The following is a 20,279-nucleotide window of genomic DNA, read 5'->3' as shown; positions in this document are numbered from 1 at the left end:
ATAAGCACATTCAGAGACAAGGGTTCATGAAAAAAACCTTAGTTATATCCTCTTAGGTCTCAAAAGGCCATGCTGCTGTTAGTTTTCTTTGCTTTACCTCAAAATACACACACAGACACAAAAAAAAAAAAAAAATCCAATGAATGCCAACAATTAGAGAAAGCAGTTCTCCAGACAAGTACATACGTGATTCATCAACAGCTGCCTTAGTATTTTATATGCATACTGGGTCTAGAACTTCCGATATAGATTGTCTTTTGAGGCTATAAAGAAAAAAATTCTTTAAAGATTCTTGTTTACTGAATGACAATAGTGATCCCATAGACAGTTGTTGTTTTTTTTTTAACCCAAGTACTAAGTGTAGCTAAATTTGGTTTTGAATGTAATGTTATTCCTCAAATTCCTCTGGATCCCACTTTTATTTCTCTAGAATGGAAGCTTCTCATCCAATTTGAATCCTTTTGAAACTGAAAGAACATTTCTAACTCTATATAACTTGTAAAAATAACTAGTAATAATTTGTGGTTATTGGGCATAACAGAGCTGCTTAGTGTGGGGTTTGGGCTTTTTTTTCTGATTTAAGCAAAATTCTCTTCATAATTTGCTACTATATTTAAACATCTGATCTTTCTAGCACACTACACATAAGACAACAAGCCTGCTTCACCTTTTGCTTTGAGGATACGTTCTTTTTACTGGAATATAGCTGACATTCAGTGTTACAGTATTTTCTAAATTGATCTCTCTCTAACAAGAAAATAAACAAAATACACATTAAAATATTACTGAAATTATATTTTGTTACTAAAATGCTAAAAAGATAAACATTTTGGAACAAAAGGAACTGTTTCCTTATTCTCATTTGCTTGCCCTTTAGCTGTAAAAATATATGGCATTCTACAGTGTGTGTGACATTAACAGCACAGTAAGTACCAGAGCATCTCAAAGAGCAGGAAGCAGTCAATCCAAGACAAATACATTTAAATCAGCTATAAATAAGAAATGCTTTTTTTTTTTCCTGGACATCCAATGTGTTAATTCTAGCCTTGGTAGTGCTTTCCATTATTTTTAGTTCCAACACCTACATGATTGCTCAAAGAAAAATAGTGAAGACTTTATGCTAATTACTTTACTTACTTCAGAAAATGTGAAAGCATCCACATTTATTTCTTCATATTCATCTTCCACTTCATCACTTTTAACATCTGCAAGAGCACTGGCCAGTTTCTTTCGCAAAAGAAAACCCTTCCAAAATGCCTAAACAAAAAATTTAAAGCATGTTATACATAGCCATAGATCAAACCCAAATCCAGATTCTCTATGTTATCCCACTAGGAAGATAAAACATCTAGGGCCTTTGTTTAATAGCTCAATGATCTGTTTTTTGAACTTTATGTGACATTTAAAACTACAAGACAAATTAAATGCCAGCATATGTCTAAAGCTTAGAGTACTCAGGAGGCTCTCCACAAGTAAGCAGAAAGGAATCCTGCAACTCCCTCAACTATAAACCTGGGTCAACTAATTAATTATTTGACAATTCCTTCAGGGACTATTATAAACTGAAAGGAAAGGCTACATTAGAAAAAAAATAAGTGCCAACTTTCAAATTACTGAGAATAAAAATACAGATGTACTGAATGTCTTATGGTTTACAAGTAGCAATTCTTGGAGACATCTTGTGTAATTGACCTAGGTCAGTTACTCTTTCTTAACTGTCTAAGATCTTTATTTAAATAAAAATATTAACACTAAGCATAATCATCTCTAAGAAAAAGGAGCACATTAGGAATTAAAGTGCTAGAAAACTAGGAAAGGTGTTAGAAACACAGAATCATGTCCAGCAAAAACAATTCAGAGATCAAAATGAGATAGATAGAATTAAGAAAACAGCATACAAGACAGTAACTTCCCCCCAAATCAGTATTTAACATCATTAGAATTCAAGATGCCCCAAGTGTTTCAAACATCATGCAAAATATTCTTAGTTATAAAAGAAGTGGTGATGCACACCTTTAATGGCACTGCAATGAAGGCACTAAAACAGGAAGAGTAAATCTCATTTTCTGGCTTAACATTTAGATTATTAATTTTTAGAAAAAGTTTGTCCAAGTACATAAATTATTGAAAATGTTACTATTTTACACACATATTTTCTGATTATTATAAAATGATTAAATGTTAGCTGCTTTCTTATCATTTCATTGTTGTTATTTTTCTACAGACCTTCATAAGCATCCAGATAAAATATCCTGATATTACTGAGTGATCAAATGACAAATATATTGCATTCAACAAAGACAATTAGTTTTTACAGATTCAAAGGAGAAAAGGAATCCCGATGATATATGCAGAAGGCTAAAATGTGAGGCAGCTGCTAAAAAAGATCTATGAAAGCATGGGGTCAATGCTCAGTCATGATCAAAAAGAAAAATTACATGTAGTAGTTATTAAGAAACAAAATAAAAATTTCTTACTGTAGAAATTAATTTATATCTGCCTATGGAATTCAGTTCTTGTTTCTTCATTAAAAAAGATTGTAACAGATTGTGGCAAAGGTTCAGTGAAGAACAAAAAGATAAAGAATATTACAGAGAAATGTGAAAAGAGACTAAACAGACTAAAATTTTATTTAGAAGAAGTGGGTGTAAGGATGGATGTATGAGAGATCTAAATATCTGTAATATGCACAGAAGATAAATAATAAATTACTTTTATTTTCATACTCACTTTGGGAATTACCATGTTTGAAATAAATGAACGGAAGTATATATTAATCACTATAGAGATTTGTTAAATGCACCACTTTAATATATAGTAGAGGTCAAATAAATAAGTTCAAAAATGGATTAATTAGTTTATGGAAATCAATTATTAATATTCTAGCTACATTATACTCCAATAACAAACTTTTGCTTCTAAATCTTTGTCACTTTTGAAATTTGTGTATTAGACTTACTCTATGGAATGTTTCCAAGTTAATTTGAAATATGAAATTGACAGAGGTGACTTGCTTCAAAATGTAGAAAATAACCATGAACCTTGTCAACTTGGCAGGCAAATACTGGTTACCAAACCGAATAAAGTCAAGGTATGGACTTCAACTCTTGCCCGTAGTAATCCATTCTGTTTAACTGTTATTACCTCAGTATCTGCCATAGGACAGCCCTGGGCCATAGTCTGCTCCCAAGGACAATACAGATAAAGCAATCCTGGGCTTTGGAGTTGGGAAGAGAGAGAAGGAAATGAATAGGTAGGACAGAAGAAACAGGAAGATTATTTAGTCACGTAGATATCAGACACAACACATCAGTTACACAGCATCCATCAGTTTCATAGTATGGACAGGCCCCAGTAAGAACATGGGCACAGGTATCTCTTAGGCATAATATTAGAATTAAATCAAGTAAAAATAATTCAGGGAAAATACTTGGTGAAAACATTTTTATGTTTCTATAAAGCTTTTTGTAAAGAAGTATCTGTTTTAGAAACACCAAGCTTATGTTGACTAAATAAAACAAAAATGTTTAATTATGAAACTTAATAAGATAATAAGCAAAAAATACATAGAAGATGATGATTACATAAAACCAGAAAGATATTTTTTGTTATTAAACTTAAAAAATAAGAAAATACCATAAACCAACCTGGATTACTGTGGCAGCTTCATGTTTCTGTCTCAAAGCTTCTGCAAACTGACAATTCTCTGCTTTACTGCAGTCATTTTTCCTCTGAGCATGGTACTGCCGCCAAAAGGACTGAATCAAGGATGCTGCCCTATGTAGTCTCATGGAGAAATAAATATATTTATGACTCACATAGCCTCACCAATACAACTAGATTATAATATCTGCCAAACTTCAATCACAAAACATAGCACTGTGCTTTGAGACAAAAGAAAAGTTGCGCCTCTAAACAAGAAATTACAATCCAGATGTGACATATACGTTCAGAAACACTGGAGGATATTCACATCACATAACTTCTGAATCCAATTATCTAAGGACTAATCTCCACTGGACTCTATTCTGTCAATAATCATAGTAGAGGAAGAGTCGTCAAAGGAAGGACTAACAGCAGAAGTGGTGTATCATTGACTGAATAAACTATTGGAGGGGTCTACTTATTTCTACTGACCATTAAAAAAAAAAAAAAAAACAAACCAAAAAACAACAACAAAAAAACCCAACAAAGAAACCAAAAGAAACCCAAAAAATCCAAACAAACCCCAAAACCACAAACAAACAAACGCCAAAACAAACACCAAGCACTAAAGAGGGAAAAATACTGAAAACTGCATGAGACAGGTACTTTCAGCAGAGCAGACAGGAAAAACACAGAAAGTGCAATTCTTTTCTTTTGCTCTTTTTACCTTTTAAGTCCTCTGACCACTGGTATACGTGTACATTTTTTAATTTGCTCATTTTTTAACGAGTACTAAGTACAGACTATTTAGGTCTGGTCAGTGATTCAGATTTCTAAATAAATGTTCAACTAATTTTTACTGATGGAGAAAAAGTATATTGTCAGCTCTGCATTGACTTTACTATCTTTACTATCTTGGAATCCTTTTCTCCACAAAATACTCATTTTCATTGGATAGTGTATGAAAGAAAAGTCATCTAAATTTCCAATCTCTACATAATTCCTTTCCTTGTGTAGTGAAACTATTTAAATAGAGGACTACTAGTCTGCATAAAAAAAATAAATCACACTTCAGAGGTCAAAACAAATATAAAAAATGGTTTGCATTCTGCTTGTAAGTGAACTCTGAAAACACATTAAGAGAACTAATTCCAAATTTTAATGAAAAACTAAATTAACTATTTTATTTTTTTTCAAGTGTTTATCTCATGTAGCAGACTAATGTATTCTTGCTTTCAGCTTGCTGAGAGGTGATCATGAATTGGATGGTCTTCCTTAATCATAAATTTTATGACAATTTAATAGTGCCTTAAGTACCTACTAAGCAGTTTCCTATTTACTATAAGCCTAAACAGCTCAAAGAAGCACACCTGCCATACTTGCTTTTCATACTGTTCTCAAGACAACTGTTTTTGAAACTGAATTCTTATTAAATTTTAACTCAATTCTTGAGGATTTACTGCAAAAAAATTCAGCTTCTGTTTTCCCTGTCAGAACCATAAAAATCAGCAGCAAACACATTCCAAAGAGGTAATAAACCAGTTTGTTTCATGCAGGACAAAATCTGGGGACACATAAGTTGAACTGGCCTCTCACCCCTGCCTCTACTTTTAAGCAGGTTAAGGTATGTTGGAGGAGTACCAAAAGCAGGACAGGCCATTAGCTCTTCAGTCATCACAACAGCAGAAGTCTGGCCTAAATCAAGGGATTAGGATGGTAGACTTAAGCAATTTTTCCTCTTGTCTTCTAAATGGTACTGACTGTAAAGTTTACACAGATGAATCTTGACTGTCTAATGAATAACTTTGGCAAAAAACCTTACACTAGTTTCTAGTTAATCTCCCCCAAAGTTTCTGCAAAATATTTGGCATTTGCATCCCTAACCCTCTATGTGTCACTGAATTGGTGTCTTAACATTATCTGAAGTACATAAATATCTATACCCTAATATACCAAGTAGGAGAATATCATGAAGGATTCTTAATTGTTGATATGGAAGCCTAGTGTGCAACACTTGAATATACCTCTTTATTGTCTAATAAGCTTAAAAATATCTTACAAGTTCTGCACCTGCTTTAAGCAAAAGACCCTCCCTCCTATTGCCTATCTGTATAATCAATTTGAAAGCAACCTGACATCCATCTTACCTCTCTGTATCATTCCCAAAGTGCTGAAGATTTCTTCCCATATCACTTGCTGCTATCACTGACTGTTGCAATGTGAGCTGGCCTGACATGTTACTGTTGCCTTTGCTCTCCCCACTGAAATTACTACAAGATTCAGTGCTCTTCTGCTCTTCTCTCTGATCTCCTCTACTTTCCTTCTGGTGCACAGGTATGGAGGAGTTAATGAATGTGGCCTGAATATCACCAGTAGTAATCCATCTTTTGGAAGTATTTAACAAGACCTGTTTATTTTCTGTCACACCCATGATAAAGAGGTTATTTTCCTGTAGGCAGCCAGTAGATGTTTGCTTTAAATGATTTTGAAGTGTCTCTGGTCCATCTCTGTCAGTAACATTTAGTTCACCATACTCATGTACATATCGATGTTTAATACTAAGTTTCATCAACTCATTAAAGTACCAGCATTGTCCCAGTGCAGAATCAATAGAAGAGGCAATTCTGAAAAAAAAAAAAAAAAAAAAGAAATTTACATCTGTTAGAATGCTTTAAAATAAATTCATTCTGTTATTTTATAAAATAGATTGTATTTTCAAGTATTCTTATATGTTTCCATATTTCTACAACAAATAGAAATTACTCTGATTGGAAATCCAGTGTCAGCAATTATAAATCTTAACAGCTTTTGTCTTTTTCTGGACATATTTAAAATACAATCACATATATTCCTTATTTTACTCTGAGTTTTTCTAAAAGAGAAAGTTTTCAGTTTTTTCTTTAATAGCCATTACAGCATGCATTTCACTATTAACTTTCTGTGTGGTTAGTAGCATGGGAAGCCCAAATTTTTAGAGGGTTTGAGGCAATTTTGCCTCAATAATCCAATCTTACCTGGCAACTATGAAAGCTCACATAAAAATATCAGTAATTTTAAAATCTAGAAAAGAACTAAAGCAACAAAACCCAAACTTAGATTCAAACCAACAAACTACAATGTCTAAAGAAAATTCAAGAACACATAAACTTTCAAGTACAGATCCTTTTGTCACTAAAAGGGAAAGTGCTAAACTAAAAAAACAGTAAACTATGAAGTCTGGCTCTCATTAGTTCTTTGCGTTACGCCATCTAAATGATGAGGATAAGTAAGAGTAAATATGAACTAATTGTTACAGATTCAGATGGTTGTCTGTACTTTGGATGGTGTTTGTCCATTTTATTAGGTAGCAGGTACTTCGAGAATCATGAAAACATTTTCCTTTAATAGTACAGATTGCTGCAGAGACTGCATCTGATGCTAATTTCAGAGGAGTACAAAGCCAATTCTAGGTCAGCAATCCAAGAGAAAAAGTAGAAATATGATCAATTTTCTTGTTGGTATGGAAAAATTAGGCCCTAAAATTATAGTTAGAATAACGGAAATTTCCTTTCTGTTCATCATTCTGGAAAGGTGAAATTTTAATAAGGTTCTATTGGGAACTCTTTATCATTATAATTGTATCCTCAGTGAAGTTCAACTAAGAATATTTTAGATTTTTGAGAATGTAATCAATCCAACCCTATAAGAGTAAGGAGGATTCCAACTCTTCCCCTGCTAGTGCAACTTCAGTGCTATTGGACAAGATCTGAATGTGTAAACTGATTCACACAACTTAGCACCTAACTCACTGTGCAATAGCTGTACATTTGATTGTCCACTACAAAATAATACTCATACTCCTGTTAATTCCACACATACAAGTCCTAAAAATATTAAAACCAATCTATACATTTGTTTAAGGATCAAACATACTACATAGTAAGAATAACAATTTCTTTAACAGAAAATACTTAAAGCATTAGTTAAATATATTGAATTAGTTCAATTATTTAAAAAATATAAGTCTGGTACAAGATCATTATATAAAATCTACATAAAATAATATGGCAAGAAGACCAAAAAAAAAGGAAAAAATCCATTCCCACCTGTTTTTTTCCTTTTCTTTGTTTTATTTTGTTGGCTTATTTGTTTATGAAAATTAAAACATTGTAGAAAACCCAGAATTTTTTATATATTGAGCAAAAAATATTTCCGATGAAATATTTCCTATGAAAACCATGCCCTTGTTCATAGTCAAAAAGAACAGAAGGAAAAACAAACCACCATAACAGTGAATCCTCTCCTTTGACAGGGGCAGGGGTATCTCAAACAGTTCAGCTGTTCCATCCTTCCAGTGGCTATGAATATGTCAAGCAGAAATGGGAGGGGAGACTAAGGAAGTGAAAATTCAGGCAGGGAATAATTTTGTAGTCACCAGGGATCATGTGTTAGGTTTGTTTTGTTGTGGGGTTTTTTTGTTGTTGTTTTTGGGGGTTTTTTGTTTGTTTGTTTGTTTGTTTTTTAATAGAGGCTGCTTTTTGGGCAGTTTTCCCAAGCAGTGGCTGCAAAATACCATCTTGTCACTGTGGGAAGGCACCCTCTCCCCTACCTCCACTGGCAATCCACAATTATACTTTGATATTCCAGGATTTTTAGGCTGCCCTCTGTATCAGTAGCTTTTTGGTTTAGGCAGTCATAGTAGTTAAAGTTTAAAGAAACTACAAAGGAAGCTGAAGTGATAGCTCAGAGACTTATGTGCAATGAAGTGGCATGGTGTGTTTGAGATTCTCCTGTGAAGGTAGAGCTCCAGTGCACAGACACCAAAGGCACAATGGGGCCTGAGCAGTAACTTGGTGCCCCCCTTCACTGAACAGGGATATCAGGCAGCCCACCAATACACCGCAACTTTCTCAGTGTCTCAATAGCACTGCACTCTTGACAGCAGAGATGTGTTCCTGAAGACTGCTTATTCAAACCACATAAAGAAAGCTGCTGTAATGGACAATACGCAGGACTGGTTTACTTCTTTAATGGAAAAAAAAACCCAAAAAACATACAGGGAAAGAGAGAAGACAAAGTAAGAAATACAACAATATGAAGACATTTGATACCACACTATTGCCTTTTCAATTAATGCAAATTCATTGTTTGCCTTTTGGGCATTTTCCAGTGTCATTGGTCACACTTAACCTGGAATTGCTTCTTGGTTAAGATCTGACCAGGGTTTTAAGCATGTATCAGCAACAAGACAAAACAAGAAATGGAATTATGATGGAGAAGGTACGACTGACACTGAAGAAGGCTTCAAGCATCAGCACCTTGCTATCTAGAAGTCTCATACCTTTTCTATGTAGCTGCCCATGGGCAGCTCCAGCTCTTTTTCTCCTTCTCTCTTCCTTCTACAGTTCTATCTAGCTCCTTCCTGTCCCTGTCATAGCCACCAAACCCTGTCTGTCCCTCATACAACATCTTACCCTTTCTATCCCTTGCACAACCTCCTGTTTGTTTGTCCGTCCGTCCATCTGTCCGTCCGTCCGTCCGTCCCTCCCTCCCTCCCTCCTCACAGCACAGCCAGCAGACTCCAACTGACTCTCTACCCGCTAACTCACTCTTTTATCACACCCATAGCTGTGAGGGCAAGCCTGTTCCAACTCTGTTGGCAATTGACACAGCTGCAATATATTTGGGGCAAGATTGCCTTCAGCACTATCTCTGTCTTCCCATAGAGTTATCCTATGGAAGCACCAGGATCCACAGTGTCTGGCTGCTTAACATACAATGAAATATAGATAAATATGGTGGCCTTGCAATAGCAACATTTTTATGGCTTTCAGCTTTGACCAGCAAATTCCTTCATGTTCAGTTGCTGCCTAGCTACCCACGGCTTTATTTTGATAATAACAAGTGAAAGTGATTTAAGCCATATGCAAATTTTAGCAGAACCACAAAGCATAACCACTGCTTTTGCAGTGGGAGAAAAGAATAAGACAGAAGAGCAAGGGATGAGTCTTGCAGTACTGTACAAATGTGCTAGACTAGTGGCTCTGAGACTGAAGACCAAGATCTTGTTTCCACAAAAAAAAAAAAAAAAATACTAAGAGCAAAAAATCTACCTGCAGCTTTTTTTCTTTTTTCATTTTTTCTTACCAGATACCTCTTGTCTTGTGCTAGCATTTTCCAGGGACTTTGAGGAAGCATTAGAATCAGATTTTAATCTACTCAGAAATTTAAGTCAGGCATTTATTAAGGACTGTTACAACTTCAGTCCCCACATCAATTCACAAAGAGTAACCATCACTGTCCTGGTTAATTTAGACCAAAACCTGCTCAATTCACATGCAATGCTTGGCAATGGAGGAGTAGAGGAGGAGAGGAATAAACCCCACTGGCCGCACCTAGAAAGAATAAGGACCCATACACAGGCTGACTTAACAGACATAGTAAAGAACAAATTATTCATGCTTAAAAGCCTTCCAGTAGAGTTAAAATCAGCAAAAACGTTGCTACTTAAGAAATTCGAAGTGACAGCAGAGGCTTGCTTGTAGAGCTAACACATTTTCTATAGAATTTTCTACTGCAATCGCACCTGCAATGCCTGCCTGGTTATTTAAAGAACATAATTTTGTCAGAATGAGACAGTAAATCTGGATAAGTCAGCAGAACAAATCACTCAGAGGCAAAAGGGACAGACTTGGAAAAAACAAGTCAGTTTTGATCAGGAATGGCAGTTTTCTCCTGGACTTGCAGTTAAATCATAGTTAATACTCTACTCCTTCATATGCTAGTGTGTGTGCTAGTTAAAACCTTGCTTGATATCGTGTTTTCCCCTACTGTGACTTTCATAAGTATAATACATAGAATATTCAAATAGTATACCTAAATTTATGTGAGCTTTTGTTTGCAATAGTGTGGAGTAAAATCTAATGACTTCAGGGAAACTTCAATAAGCATCATTACTGATGTTCAACTGCAGTTTTCCAAAGTCCTTTACAAACACGAAACAGGTTACTGTTGACACAGTCTCTCCTTGCAACACCATTTAAGAAATTCTTGTATATACTGTATATTCTGTAATATTCATATAGTATTTATAAAGTTCAAGTTCCACTAGCCGGACAATTGCACATCTGATGGCTGAAAAGAAATTGCTACAGCACAGCTATCAAATATTTTTTACATGATTACCTATTACACATCATCTAAAGGTTATGTGAGAGAAAACATTTAGTATAATAGATAAATTCAATTTTAAAGTCACTTTTATTTTAAAGCATGGCAACAACAGAGAAGTTTAGGGAAGAAACAGCACAGAGAATTTAACTGGGCAGCAGTGGTGTATGAAATAGATTAGGGAAGCAAGCAGTGATTACTTTTGGCAGCTTACATACTTGAGGTTGCACCTACAGGGGCTCATAACTTAGGAAGATGTGAAACAGATAGAAGTTTGCTCTATTGGCCTGTTGTTTAACAATGTCACATTAATTCAGTCAAAGTATTGCAATATGTACATACAATAGCTATGCTGCTAAGGCTTATATACAAACAAGTTGTTTAGAGTTCCTTTTATGAACTGCAGTTTGCAATGGTTTTGAAGTCATCCATAAATTTTACTTCAGTCAAAATAAAAGACGGATAGCTTTAAACACACAAGAAATTAATTTTAAGACCAAATTTGATACAAGATGCTTTAATCATGTCATTGTTACCAATTTAAAAGATCACTAATGTATTCTCAAAAGCTTAGAAAATCAACAACCCTCCTTCCTCTGCACTACCCACCCTTCCTCCACCCAAACAATACATTCAGGAAAGAAGAGATGTTTACATAATTACCTCTTTCCACTACTGCTCTTCTCAAACATCTGCAGGCTCTTTCAAGTGTTTCTCTTTCAAAATTTACATAGAATCACAGAAAAATTCTCAACTGAAGGAACCTCAGGAGGTCTCTGGTTCAACCTTCTGCTTCAAAGCTAGGTTAGGTCTCAAAACAGACCAGGCTGCTTAGGTTTTCATCCAGTCAGGTATTGGAAATCTCCAAGAACAAGACTGTACAACCACTCTGGGCAGCATATTGCAATTCATCACTGTCCTGCGCTGAAAAAGTTTTTCCTTATGTTCAGTTATACTATCTCTGGTTGGAATGAATTACTTCCCATTACAGTTGCCCATATAATGCTGTGGTTTAAATTTGTGACCAAAACTGCATTGCTAAAACACTAATGTTTTGCTGAACAGTGCTTGGACAGAGTCAAAGCCTTCTCTCTTCAACTCAGCAAGTAGTCTGGGAATGGGCAGAAGGCCTCCTTTCTTTACATCCCTCCTAGATAAAGAACTTTGCACTTGTCCTTGTTGAATTTACAAGATTCCTGGTGACCTGTCCTCCCATCTTGCCTGTGTCTGATTCTGTAGCCCTCCCCTCAGCAGCTGCCTTTGAATATTTGTGGTCTGCAAGTGCACTAAGTGTGCACTCCATCTCCTGCTCCCAGTCTTTGATTAAAGACATTAGTAGTACAAGTCAGCTTCCAAAAAGTAGTGTGAGCTACATACTATTCATAATTAATGGATGGTCTGAGCCTGATGACCCAACACATTTCTTATTTATCTCCATTCATGTAGAATAAAGAAAAAAAAAATTTAGGAATATCATCTTTCCCTCTCATTTTTTACTATCCTGCGGAAATGTATATAAAAGTAAGATGCTTAGCTTCTACTACAGTTTGCTCACAAGTCATATCCTAATTATAAACTGGGCTTTTTTCTGCAAAAGGATAATGATGAAATGTCTAAATATCACACATGGAAAAAAAATCCTCAATCATAGAAAAGGAGAGCTTTATTTTCTTTTATGAAAAAGAGAGGAGAGAAAACCATTTCAGGATGGTAAACAAATTAGGAAATATCAGCTTCCCACCTGCAAACCAGAAGCCAAAAATCACAGAAGTGCAGAAGACATATCTTGGTGGTTTAATGGAGAAACATATGACTTTTAGGAGCCACTTATACATTACATCTATCATAGAAAAATGCACTATATCAATTTCTCCCAACTAATTTAAATCTAATTCTTAATACAAACCTCTTTTCAAGTTAATCTGATTCTGAGCTATGAAGATTTTATTGCAGCTTAGTAAAAGCAGCAATAATACAACAATGTAATAAACTGTTAGCTAGTAACAAGATAACATGGATATACAGGCTCGCATGCAAACACAAAAGAGCTAGATTCTGAAAAAAATATGTGTACTTTTCCTGAACCAACAAAGTATGCAAGGCAAAGTCCAAATGAAAACAATGTAAAACAGCACGTGCTTCACCTGCTCCGGGATAATGTTCAGTACCTGGCAGAATCAAGAAAGCTACTTTTCCAAAAATTAAAATGTAAGTTGCATATTCAAAGGACCATAAGGATTTTCTGAACCTGCTGGGAAATGAAAACAACTATGAAAGGAAAAATCATGTAATATTACCAAGTACAGAAATGAGAAGTTTGAGATATTTAGGTATTACAAAACAAATAAAACATAGCATATGTGTATGACAAAATTAAAGACCTGCAAACAGATCCACCTAATTCACTATCTTAAGAGAAAATAGGTCAAATCCTTTGCAATTATTTAGAATGTGAATAACTTACACACGGAAAACAAATGCAGAAATAAAAATAGAGCATCTTGTACCAACAGCCAAATTAGATTTGATTAAGTTAAAGTTTGAAATCATGTCAATATGCTTATACAACTTTCAGGATTTAAGCTACAATTGCTGCATAGCACTGTTGTGTGTATGAATTCATTTAACTATTACTAACTATAGGTTTTGAATCACCTGTTTTCTCAAACTTAAAGTAACAAAATTCAAGGCCCTCCTAACTTAACATGTCTAAAATAGACTTCGCATTGAGGGCAATGATTCTAATCTCTTTCTTACCCTAATACATTTCCAGGCAAAAAATCCAAAGTAAAATTCATATGTCAACAAGAACTTCTGTAACAATACATAAAAAAAAAATTTCTGAATTCAATATATATCCACATAAATACGTACTCCAATTCAGCAGCCTTTTTTTTCAGGTGAATAATTTCTTCAATTTGAACTCGACAAAGTTCCAGAAAAGTTCCTAATTCTGATGCTTTTCCAGTTGTGGGTAAAGTATGATGGGTTAAGATTTCACCATCAAGCAACTGTAAACTAGGAAGGACTTCCAACATGGAAGACCTTAGGAAAAAAAAATCATAATTAGTTTTTTGAAAACATCCTTATGCTAAAACACCCATTTTATCGATACAATCATATAACAATACAAACATGAAAACAGTTCTAAATGTTTGCATATATTTGTCCTTATTTCATATGTTAACATTTTAACTAAGAATTTATACTTAAACTGAAGAATAATACAAAGAACAAAAGACAGAACATAGCAAGACTTCTTAATACTTAATTGGTATAAAGAACACTGCTGAAACACTGACACCAAGAAAGTCAGTGACAACGGTCTCAAATCACTAGAGCTAGAACTTTACCTACACAGACCTCAATGGGAGAATATGACACACTTGTGCATTGGCACCTGTAATTCATTTGATTAGTTGGCAACACAGCAAACTAAGTCATAGGACTACAATATAGTGCTGATTTTGTTGACACATCAAAACATTTAAATTTTAAAACAGCACAAAATACTAAACCTTGCCAATTCTACTCACTTTATCATTTGCGTATACCACAGGTACTGACTGACATGCTATTTGGTATGCCTGACAGGAAAAAAAAGAATCTACTTTTGAAATACTGAATTTGGGTCAGTGAAAGAAATGAGAGCAAAGATGAAATTTCCTTGCTATAAAAAGGACAGCTGTGGCCACTGATGTAAGAAAAATTATGTACGAGAAACTTACCTTACCAAATAAAAAAAAAAAAAATTAAAAATATATCATCAGTGCAGCCTCGTTTATGTTAATTAGAGATGTAAGATGGTACTGCAATCTTGTTTCACATATTTCTTGTACCAGACCAAATTTATTAAAAGTCTGAAGACTGCAAAATTACATCAACTCTCAATATTTTCATTAACTCAGTTTTAAGTAACATGAACTCTTGAAAGAATACTAATTGTAGGCTGTAAATCCCCCTATTATTGAAAAAGATAGTATTGTTTTCAAAATTTTGGAACTCCCTGACTACTCCCTGTGAAGGTAAAGGACTACTACTGAGCTCAGACAACATACACTAAGTTTAAAATCAGAGAAAGTTTCTATGAATATGTTATAATATTCCAAATAACAGAATAGAACACCAGTTTCTGCAAACAAAAAACTTTCCTTCTCTATTGCCCATTAGTGAAGGCTATGACCATCTGAAGTACTTGTGGAATAAAATTATGTGTTTAGATAAACAGCTCCTGAACATAGAGAGAAATTACCAAAGCTGATGTTGAATAGCGATACACCAAAACACTGACATATCAAAGTTGATCAATGATGGAAGTTTTGTCTCTTAGAGCTGTGGGATCTCAACACTCATTTTTCCAGCTGGGTTCCTCCTGGTGAAGGGCTGCGTCAATATTTCATTTAGTGAAAACTTCCTGGTGAATATTCTGTCACTTAAGAGGCTCTATTAATCATTACAGCATTGAAACATATTCCCCTAGGAGTACTCAGACTGATCCCAGGGTTTAATTTTTAAAAAGAGATTTCTTGCTACTACACTATTGTTGGTGTTATCGATGGCTGGACATGAAAGTACAAAACTGACCGGGAAATTTTACAACTAATTCCTTTGTTGGTATCAAGGGGTTATGTAAAGTTCACAGGAACATATTGTCTGAAGTTACAGTCAATGCTGTATTCAGCAAATTCACATTTCATAGTATCCCATACTTTAAATCCTTTAGACAAATTAATCTCTTGCCTTAATCATAAAAGTTCTATTAGTTTAAGCAATCTAAAGTGTCAATTCTCATAGTTAAATTTCAATTCAGAAAGCTTTTCCTTCAAGGTTACAAGTGAAATAACTCTTAGTTTTGTAAAATAGTAGAAATTCAAACAATGGAAATGGAAACTTAAAACACTGTCACAGTCACAGAATTTTATGAATTAAATTACCTGCAGGAACCATGGGGCACAAATAAGTTTGCACATTAAAAAAAATCAAACAAAGCAATCAAGAATGTACTTGCACAGCTATCTTTTAAACTACTCAAACACTTCTAACTTAAAGGTTGAAATAGTTGAGTTTTTTCTTTTGATAAGTAATCCTAAATTTGTACAAAAATCTTCAAATGGAAGATATAAATGGAGGGGGGTTTTGGTTTTTTAGGTTTTAGTGTGGACAGCAAGACTAGGGCAGTGATCATACTCCTGTACTTGGCACTAGTGAGGCCATACTTCAAGACCTATGTCTAATATGCAAAAAATTATACAAAAAACCTATTCATTTGCAATTTTACTCCTACGGTTTACAAATCCATATAACTACTCATTTCAGGAATCATGGTAACTGCCTATCATTTCTTATGCCAAGTCTATTTTCTACCCTACTCATTTTTTATTTCGAGCTACATCATAATCTCTAGGATTAGCTCTGATTTTTCAGATCATTATTCCAGTATTATACACCACTGAAGGGCAAATGACAGCATTACTCTTACATCTCTTATGTAATTATAAGAGCTATTCATTTTTGATGTAGAGACAAGCAATTTGAAAAAGCATAAAAAAGGCTAATTTTCAATGGCTAAGGAAAAATTAAACATTCACCCTGACTTTTTCTTCTGAGAGACACTAACCCTTCACTGGCTATGTACAATGTGAACCTGTCACAGCAGTGAGACTCTTCAGACTACATGTGGGAATGTTTCTACTATTTAAAACAGACACATACAACAATATGTTGTCTGATTTTGATTTTTGATTTAGCACTTTAAAGTATTTTCCTTACCTCCAATTCTTTTCTTGGAGAAGAGGATTCCCACTCAATGACAACTCCTTTAGTTTATGGCAGCCACTAAACCATGTATGGACATCTTTAAGATCTGTAGTACAGCAGAAAGAAACCTAAATATGTCCGAATGCAGAACCATCTTATCTCCCATAAATTCCTACATTAAAGTAAAATGTACCAATATTATGCAGTCCTAAAAGCAAGACTGCTATCTATACAATATAGTTTTAATTATTATCTATAACATTCATGTTTGGAAAATACTTGTGTATTTTCCATATAAATGTCTCTCATAAATACATGGGAAGAGTCCCATTCAAATCAGTCTATAATGTAACTCAGAAATTCTTATTTGAATGGGGTTTTTATTTTTTTTAACACAACTCACCTGACAAGCAGTTGTTTTTGATATCTAGCTTTTCCAAAAATACAAATGAATTTAAAGGCACAAGGTCAGTTAATCTAAGAACAAAAGAGAGAAGATTTTTAAAAAAAATAAATTTAAACAGCAGTTCATAGACAGAAAGGCACCAGAATCTTTTGCAGGTACAAAAAATTTACTAATTTATATAAGAAAATTCCCATTTATCTATCCAAGATGCTAGGACTAATTACTGGAATTTTAACTTGAAAGTATTTTTCAGTTTTCTCAGCACCTCAGTTTTTAATATTTTCTCATTAATGGGTTTTTATCTGATAAATATTTCATTCTGTTCCCTGCATTTAGTGCTGAAGATCTGAAGTCTTATAAAATTTACACAAGACACCTGGCTTTTCTTTGGGCACCATAACTAGAATGGTACTAACAGAAGGTACTGATTCTGGTGGGAAAAAAAAATTGTTTGGCTCCTTTCTTCTTTCCTCATTTCTCAACCTCTTATCAAGTTGTTTCTCTTCTCCAATCAGCACATTACTTCCTAGATCCTAAAACTAGCATAACGGTTGTCATGGATGTATTTTTCAACAGGTCAGGCTGCACTATCCTGTAATATATTTTTAGTGCTTCCTCTATCTTACGACTTCTGTCAGATTGCGTCAAATAGATTCTGATTACTGAGACAGTTATGGAATTGGGTATGGAATTACTCTTCTTGCATTATCAGAGCTTTTCTTGAGCAATAATGCAGCAAAGCAGTCCTAAAGACAGGACAAAATTCTTTTTTGCAGTATTGAAGAGTAAATTTAAAGAAACTGAGTTGACATTCATCTATACAAAGGGATTGGGACTATAAAATGTGTGTTATTGGTACTACTTAAGGATTAAGGCTCAGTGTTATTTCTCTGCTTACAAACTTTCATTGAAGCAAGAATGAATGTTGAATGGCTTGTTCAGCTGCCAGACTATTGCCATATATTAACTTTCAGATTAAAGTTTATCTTGGTTTATGTTAAATATGAAAGAGACAGGAAAAGATAAAAATCAAGATGCAAAGAATCCAAATTATCAACTAAAACTAGAATGTTTAAGCACATGGTACACGATTATACCTTTTTTTAAAGAAATACGTGTTTAGGTAACATGTTCCATCCCTGTAAGGGCAAGGCCCTAGCACAAACAAGAGAATGGTAACAGAAATAGTACTGTATGTGGTCAGTTTGTGACTGCTAATTTTCACAGAGAGCAGTATTACCTGAGGGTGTAGTACCTTTGACAGGTATAAACCAGAATTTCTTTTGTCTGAAAAATGACTACCAAAAAATGATATGTACTCAAAATTATTGAGAGACAAAAATGCATATTTGTTGCTGAAATGTATGATTATGTTGTATTTCCAGCATAGGCTTTACAACTGAAAGGAAGAGCTGAATTTTACTCTGGTGCACTAATTATGGACTAAATGTTGGTTGTAGATTATTTAACCTTATTGAAAACACAACCAAATTCAAAAGAGAAAAAAGATAATTCCACATTCAGTTGAGTAGTATTTCTATACAACAACCTAACATTTTCAGAGTAAATTAAGAGAAACGGATATAAAGACAACTGGGTATGTGCCACTATACTTCCATTTCTTTCTCAAACTACATTGTAAAGTTGTCCTGGTTCTAATCCTAATTAATTCTATTTCCTTTGCGCTATGAAAGCTTTCCATGGAATCAAACAACTATGAACAAGCAATACTCTATAAAGCATTAAGCCTTACATGGAGATCTGTATATAGTACCACAAATGTCATAGTTTTAGTTTTTCATTATCTATCAATAGTACAAAAATATATTTAATATTCACAGCAAGTATCATCATAGATATTACTGGCTAATAGTATGGCTGCAAAAACTGAAAATTCATGACTGTAGATTCATATATTCAGAAAACAAACTAAGGGACAAAAGATAATGCAGAGGTTTTATTTATTATGAGTTCTCTGGATCTTTATCAGCATATGCTGTGATGAATTAGAAATTGTCTACAGGACTGTCCTTGCCTGCCGTTGGCATTATGAAAGTTAAAACATTTCTCCGTCATTCTATAGCTTTCCCTTTACCGACATTCTTTGTTAATTTTTTTTCCTAAGAAAATTCAAACCAGAAAGACAAAGGACATTACTGAAAACTTAATACTACTTGACCTTGCCACATTAGCCCTGGGCATAATAGAGATATAAATTACAAAGAAGACACAAAAGTAAAAGATATTCACAAAAAAGCAAGCTATAGCTTCCTTTTTCTGCTCCCATTTAAGGTGCTAGCAGAACACATCAGAGATAGAGTTTATGTAGTTTATGTGGCTATATCAGAAAACAGGATTTAAGAATAGTTGCGAGTATGCATCAGAGAAAAGAAAGATTGTGTTTCTGAACATAAATAGCAGTTGCTGCTCAAGATGATCTAAATCCTGCTGTGCAACTGCTTTTCCCCAGAAAAATTAGTGCTGATGTTAAGAAGCGGTTTGCAGGAAGCAGGGCAAAATAACTAAAATAAATTAATCATAATCTAGATCTTTACGTAAAGACCAGATTTATTTTTCATTCCTTAAATTTGACAGTTTAGTTTGCAATAATCACCATATTTATGAACAGTAAATACACAGAATAGAGGAAATCTATCAGGTAGCCACTTTGCTTCTTTGAATACTCTAGTAGGCAGTACTTCAATTACATTACCCATGATGCCACATACTTAAACTTATCACCAGCAAAGAATTACTGAAAATTATTTTAAAAAATCTAGATTGGTAAGGATAGGATGGAGAAAACCATTATATATTGGTATAGCTTTTTTCATTAATGGCTTATTTCAACATCCAATGACATTTAGATTTGTCATGATAATTCTAGAAAAGTGGTCAAATTCTCAAAACATCATGGCTTGCAAGAAGCTCAACTCTAATATCTGAGAAAATGAGTTAAAAACATAGATACCATATATATTTAAGTTGAGAGAACAATGCATGCTAATAAAGAACCAACTTTTTATCATTTCTATTACAAGCCTTTTAGGAATAATACGCACCTTGATGCAAAAACATGGGAGCAACCTGTTAACAACAAATTTGATTCAGGCCAAACAATTTTCCCAAAATAAAAAGGAACTTTTGAAGAAGATTGCATATTTTTTACATATTAAATTTTATCTATCTCACTTAGGTAATCCTACTGAAAAGCAAGAGATATAAAAAAAAATAATTTTGTCTTATTAATACCATATTGAAACAAATGTTATGAGGGATTTTTGCCTATTTTGAAGTTGAAAAAAATGACTACCTGAACAGC

The 20,279-nt window shown here is 34.0% G+C and overlaps 1 protein-coding gene across 13 annotated transcripts in view; it reads right to left on the bottom strand.

The window, feature by feature from the left end:
• Positions 1 to 20,279, bottom strand: part of LRRIQ1 (leucine rich repeats and IQ motif containing 1) — a 106,248-nt gene that overhangs the window by 65,942 nt on the left and 20,027 nt on the right. For 12 of the 13 annotated variants that reach the window (XM_066183327.1, XM_066183326.1, XM_066183331.1 and 9 more), the window contains 6 exons: positions 16,955 to 17,028; positions 16,564 to 16,657; positions 13,669 to 13,839; positions 5,793 to 6,269; positions 3,648 to 3,786; positions 1,138 to 1,257 (listed from right to left, as the gene is read on the bottom strand). In XM_066183327.1, the coding sequence (XP_066039424.1) occupies positions 1,138 to 1,257; positions 3,648 to 3,786; positions 5,793 to 6,269; positions 13,669 to 13,839; positions 16,564 to 16,657; positions 16,955 to 17,028 (1,075 nt within the window). The remainder of the gene's footprint in view (positions 1 to 1,137; positions 1,258 to 3,647; positions 3,787 to 5,792; positions 6,270 to 13,668; positions 13,840 to 16,563; positions 16,658 to 16,954; positions 17,029 to 20,279) is intronic. The other variant, XM_066183330.1, reaches the window with a different exon arrangement.

Source organism: Chamaea fasciata, unplaced genomic scaffold (genome assembly GCF_029207755.1).
Source record: "Chamaea fasciata isolate MVZ Bird 193981 ecotype frontalis unplaced genomic scaffold, bChaFas1.0.hap1 SCAF_5, whole genome shotgun sequence".
NCBI classification, from domain to species: Eukaryota; Metazoa; Chordata; class Aves; order Passeriformes; family Sylviidae; genus Chamaea; species Chamaea fasciata.
The sequence above is the reverse complement of the archived record's forward strand: the minus strand, read 5'-3'. Positions and strand labels throughout refer to the sequence as shown.